The sequence below is a fragment of the Elephantulus edwardii genome, unplaced genomic scaffold (genome assembly GCF_000299155.1).
Source record: "Elephantulus edwardii isolate Elephantulus edwardi_28Jun2011 unplaced genomic scaffold, EleEdw1.0 scaffold00134, whole genome shotgun sequence".
Classification (NCBI taxonomy): Eukaryota; Metazoa; Chordata; class Mammalia; order Macroscelidea; family Macroscelididae; genus Elephantulus; species Elephantulus edwardii.
In genome coordinates this window covers 4,602,776-4,608,182 of record NW_006399884.1, presented here as the reverse complement: position 1 = coordinate 4,608,182, position 5,407 = coordinate 4,602,776, and the positions used below count along the sequence as shown (strand labels likewise).

The 5,407-nt window shown below is 39.9% G+C and overlaps 1 protein-coding gene across 1 annotated transcript; it reads right to left on the bottom strand.

The window, feature by feature from the left end:
• Positions 1-290: 290 nt before the first annotated feature.
• On the bottom strand, positions 291-1,570 carry LOC102847360 (PRAME family member 12-like). The gene is made up of 3 exons (XM_006894081.1): positions 1,365-1,570; positions 672-1,022; positions 291-630 (listed from the first exon to the last, which is right to left on the bottom strand). Exons 1-3 carry the CDS (start codon positions 1,568-1,570, stop codon positions 291-293), a joined length of 897 nt encoding a protein of 298 aa, XP_006894143.1.
• Between the last annotated feature and the right edge of the window lie 3,837 nt (positions 1,571-5,407).

Here is a 5,407-nt window from a genome sequence, read left to right as displayed (position 1 = left end):
ATTATCACTTTAAGGAATGTTTACAGAATTTGGGTTTGCATTCACAATTATACATTTTCTCCATCCCCCTTCCCTAGCCCTTTTTGCTATATACATGTCACTAGTGCCTTAAACTTAAAAATTCACATATGCAAAAATATTAAAAATTATATATATTCTGCTTTGACAACAACATCATCTAACTTCAACCAGAGCTCAATCACGTCATAGAGAAATAAACCACCATTCACTTGGATCCTGGTCAGTGGCCCTACATCCTTTAAGAGCAGTGTCAGCTGAGTCAGATGCTGCTAAAGGCTCCTCCTGTGGACACCACAATAGAGACCCCTGTAACACTCCAGAAGGAGAGGAAGCAACAGGTACCTGGTCTGGTTGGGTGGGAGTGTCTGTCTCAGCAGGTTCTCCAGGCCGCAGAAATCCAAGTACTGGAGCTGAGAGCAGAAGCTCAGGGAGGGCAGCAGAGCAGTGAGTTGGGAGTCAGATATGCTACACCCATCTAAATCCAGGTATTCCAGAGTGGCTGAGACTCTTTCTAGCAGAACTCTGAGCAATTCAGAATTGAAGTCGATCAAGATGACATAATTCAAATAAAGGCATTTTAGGCGGCTTGTACAGGGGCACCAGCTCAGTCTGATAGTGACAGGGAGCAATTTGTGAAGCAGAGAGCTTACAAGGGGGTTTCCAGGTACCTGAGGATCTGGCCCATGTGTCCTTCCAGGTAAAACACAGAAGACAAGAAGATATGCTTGAACTGGTGTAGATGGAGGAACTGAGACATACGTCTAGGGTAGGCATTGTCCATCTCCTGTTTAGCCTGAGTAACACAGGGATGCCCGATAACTGGACAGAGTTGGAATGTGTTCAGATGAACCATCTGCCCCAGGATAGGAAAAACGCTATGCAGATCCTGAAGCTTCAGGCTGTGGTTGAATTCTAGCTCCTGGAGATGATCAAGATGAACGTTTTGCAGGATCTTTTCCAAGACTGCATAAGTTGTTGGGTTTCTCATGAATTCCAACTTCCTACAGCAAAGGTGAGGCAGACCTTTCCCTTACCTGATTCTCGAGATGAGAAAGTTGGGCAATTGATATCCACAAGCTTCACTGAAGCACAGATGTATGGTGAGCTTCAAGACAGGAGGAGATGGCTGCTCCTCTCCTGAGAAGGGTTGTCTAAGGAACTCTGAGAGTTCCAGGGTTCATTTGAAGTCTCCAAGTCCCTGAAAGCCTTGAGGAAGTCTGGTCATAGGTAGAACACTTTCAGGTTGCGTCCTCTCGGTAGAACTTTCATGTCAATAAGGACAGAGATCAAAGACTTCCACGATATCATCTAAGACAGCGTGGTGATCCTGCTGATCCTCCAACCAAGTCCTCAGAGGCGGGCGGAGGACGGGCCAGGCCCACATCACGGCGTTCAAACCCATGCTGTTCCTGCTGGAGCCGACCTCTCTTATTAATGGACGGATGAGGCTCAGAGGTACAGACTGCAGAGCATGTTTGGCCCACACCTCATCTTTCATTAGACTCTGCTTTGCCAGATCAAAGAGGCTGGGTGGAGAGGAGCTGCTCATACTGAGGATTCTGTTTAGAACCTCCTTTAAAAATATAGTCTTTTTCTGGTCAAGATTCTCTTCTTCAAGGTTGATGTGAGGATGGATAAGTCAAGATGCTGACTGAGCAAATCAAAGACAGGCAGGAATAGGGCAGGTTGATGTGCGGCTTCAAAACCAATAATTGGAAGTAGAAACAAGCAGACAGCTGAATCCAGGTGGGCTCAAATGCCCAGAGTCATTCTAAGAAGGAAGCATACCAGAAACGCACAATTTGAAGAGGATAAAACTGATGAATGGTTGTTTATTTTTGTTGTTGTCGTTATGTATCATTCAATCACCTGTGACTCATACTGACCCTATGCACAAGAGCCCTAAATGCCATTCTATGTTGTGCCAACCCCGCCATCTAAAACACACTCATTCCTACCACTCCACTCACAGAATTGATCCATCTCATTGAGGGTCTTCCTCTCATGCGTGGTCCCTCCACTCTCCCAAACATGATGTCTCTCTCCAAGGACCAGTCCCTCCTTCCAACATGCCCAAAAAAGTCAGATGAAGCTTCAGAATCCTTGACTCCAAGGAGCATTCTGGCTTCACCCTGTCCAGGATAAACTTGTTTGTTCTCCTAGCAGTCCATGGTATATTCAATACTCTTCTCCAGCACCACAACTCAAAGGCATCAATTCTCTTTCTATCATCCCTAGTCGCTGTCCAACTCTCCGATGCATAGCACATAATTGCAAAGACCATAGCCTGGATCAGGCCCACCTTAGTTTCCAGCCTGACGTTGTTGCTCTTCAGTACTCTTGAGAGGTCCCTCACAGCTGACTTTCCCAGTGCAATTCATCTCCTGATTTCCTGGCTACTGTTACCAAGAGTGTTGACTGTGGAACAAAGTAAACTAAAACTGTTAACTATCTCAATCTCTTCACCATCCATCCTGATCCTGCCAATTGGACTAGTGGTGAGAATCTTTGTTTTCTTGATGTTGAGCTTCCATTTATATTGAAGACTGCAGTCCTTGACCTTCTGCAGCAAGTGCTTCAGGTCCTCCTCAGTTTCAGCAAACAGGATTGTGTCATCTGCATAATGCAGATTGTTGATGATTCTTCCACCAATCCTGATGTCACATTCCTCCTCGATAGCCCAGCATCTTGGATGATCTGTACTTTCTAAAATCCCTGTGCTCATCAATACCTTTTTTTCCAACAAAAGAAAGCCTACCAACTAAGGACAAACGTTTAGCAATACAATTTCAGACCAGGGTCTCATAACAAAAGTTTACAGACTACTCCTAGGCTCCGGGACAAAAAACAAACAAACAAGACAGACAGCTCAATTACAAAATAGGCAAAAGACATGTAAAGACTTTTCACAGAGGAACACATTCAGTTGGCAAACAGACATGAAGAAATACCTCAAATCACTGGCAATAAGAGAGATGCAAATCAAAACCACAATGAGATACCATCTCAACCCAGTAGCAATGGCAAAGTTTAACAGAGCAGCAAGCAATAAATATTGGAGAGGATATGGAAAGGCAGGAACTCTCATACACTGTTGGTGAGATTGTAAAATGGTGTAACCACTTTGGAAGACAGTTTATTGTTTCCTCAAAAAGTTGAACATGGAAACTTCATATGACCTAACTATTCCACTACTTGGAATATACCTCGAGAAAATTGAACCTGAGGCATGGACAGAGATTCGTACATCAGTGTTTATAGCAGCATTATTTATCATCACAAGAACATGGAAGCAGCCCAACTGTCTAACCACAAGTGAATAAGTTGAGAAATTGTGGTACATTCACACAATAGAATACTGGGCAGCCCACAGGAGCAATGATTTTGACAAATGCTATGTAACTTGGAAAAGGTTGGACAGTAGTGATGCGTAGTGAACTAACACAGTCTCATAAGGACAAATACTGTGCAAGATAATAATTATAAAAATAGAAGGATAACTTAGTAAAGAATATACAAGAACTCAAGATAGTGGTGAGGGAGGAGCAGAAGGGTGAGGATAAGTAGGGGTGAAAGCACAGTTTGGTAGGTTGAGGGAGGGGGAAAACAAATGGGAAAGTTAGGGTAATGATGGGCAAGTTCCAATGGTAATTGATTTTATAAAACATAAAGTATGAAAATGACTGTATGAAACATAATGAGAGTAAAGAGTAGTGTGAAACACAATATATAAAAACTTTATAAGCAAACCAATTAAAAAAATAATGTAAAAGAAAATGTGTAATGTATGAAACACAATATAATTAAACGATTGTAAAAAACAAAATGTATATGAATGAAACATAATGTAAAGGAATCATTATATGAAAACCAATTAAAATATTTTCTAAAAAGAAGAAAGTATAACCTTAATACCAAAAGTAGGCAAAGATATTACCAAAAAAAGAAAACAACAGACCAGTATATCTTATAATATAGATGCAAAAATCCTTAACAAAATCCTAGCCAATAAAATCCAAAAGCATAAAAAAAAATAATTGATCATGGCAAAGTGCAATACATAACAAGTAAGCAAAGATGATTCAACATAAAAAACCCTTAATTCATCACATTAAAAACACAAATAACAAAAACCATATGATCGTAGCAATTGATGCAAAAAAAAAAGCCTTTGACAAAATTCAACACTTCTTCCAGATTAAAACACTCAGCAAAATAGGAAAAAAAGGGATTTCTTCAACAAGGTGAAAAGTACATATGTAAAATCAAGAGCCAATATCATTCTCAATGGAAAAAGATGAAAATCATTCTCCTTGAGAACAGGGACTGACTGGACAAGGTTGCCCATTGCCACCACTTCTATTCAATACTGTATTGGAATTACTTGCTATAGCAATTTGGCAAGAGAAAGAAATAAGATGCATACAGATTGGCAAAGAGATGGTGAAACTGTCACTATATATACAGAATATGACAATGTATACAGGAAACCTCAAGGACTCACCCAAAAACAAAAGCAAAAGCAACCCACCAAAACAAACTACTAAGAACAAGGACACCAATTTAGTAGAGTGACAGGATTCAAGATAAATATATACAAGTCTATGGGATTCCTCCACAGTAACAAAGAAAACACAGAGCAGAAAAATAAGAAAGCAATACCATTTACAATAGCCAATGACAAACTGACATTTTTTGAGTGAATCTATCTAGAGATACAAAAGACCTGTACAAAGAAAACTATAAAACACTTCTGGGAGAAATAATAAAATACCTAAATAAATAGATAAATGCTCCCTGTTCATGGATAGGAAGAATCGTGAAATATACAATCCTGTTAAAAGCAATCTACATGTTCAATGCAATGCCAATGCAGACACCAAATTAATTTTTCAGAGATAGAAAAGATAATTGGCAAGTTTATTTGGAGAGGAAAGAGACCTCAAATAATCAAAGCACTTTTGAAAAACAAGAATGAAGTTTGAAGCATAGCACTCCTTGATCTCAAAATCACAGTTCTGATAATCAAAACAGCATGGTACTGGTACAATCATAGGCACATAGACCAATGGAAAATAATTGAGAACTCAGAAATTAACCAAGCTATCTATGGTCAACTGATATTTGACAAAGAGACAAAATTTATGAAATGAGGAAATGGCAACCTGTTCAACAAATGGTGCTGGTAAAACTGGACTGCTACCTGCAGAAAGCTGAAGCTGGATCCACACCTCTTACCTTACACAAAAATCAACTCAAGATTGATCAGAGACCTAGGTGTAAAACTCCAAACCATAAACATCATAAGAGACAAATTGGAACCAAGCTAAGAAGACTTTGCCTATGCTATAAAGAGATTGTCAATCAAGTAGAGCTAGATATACAC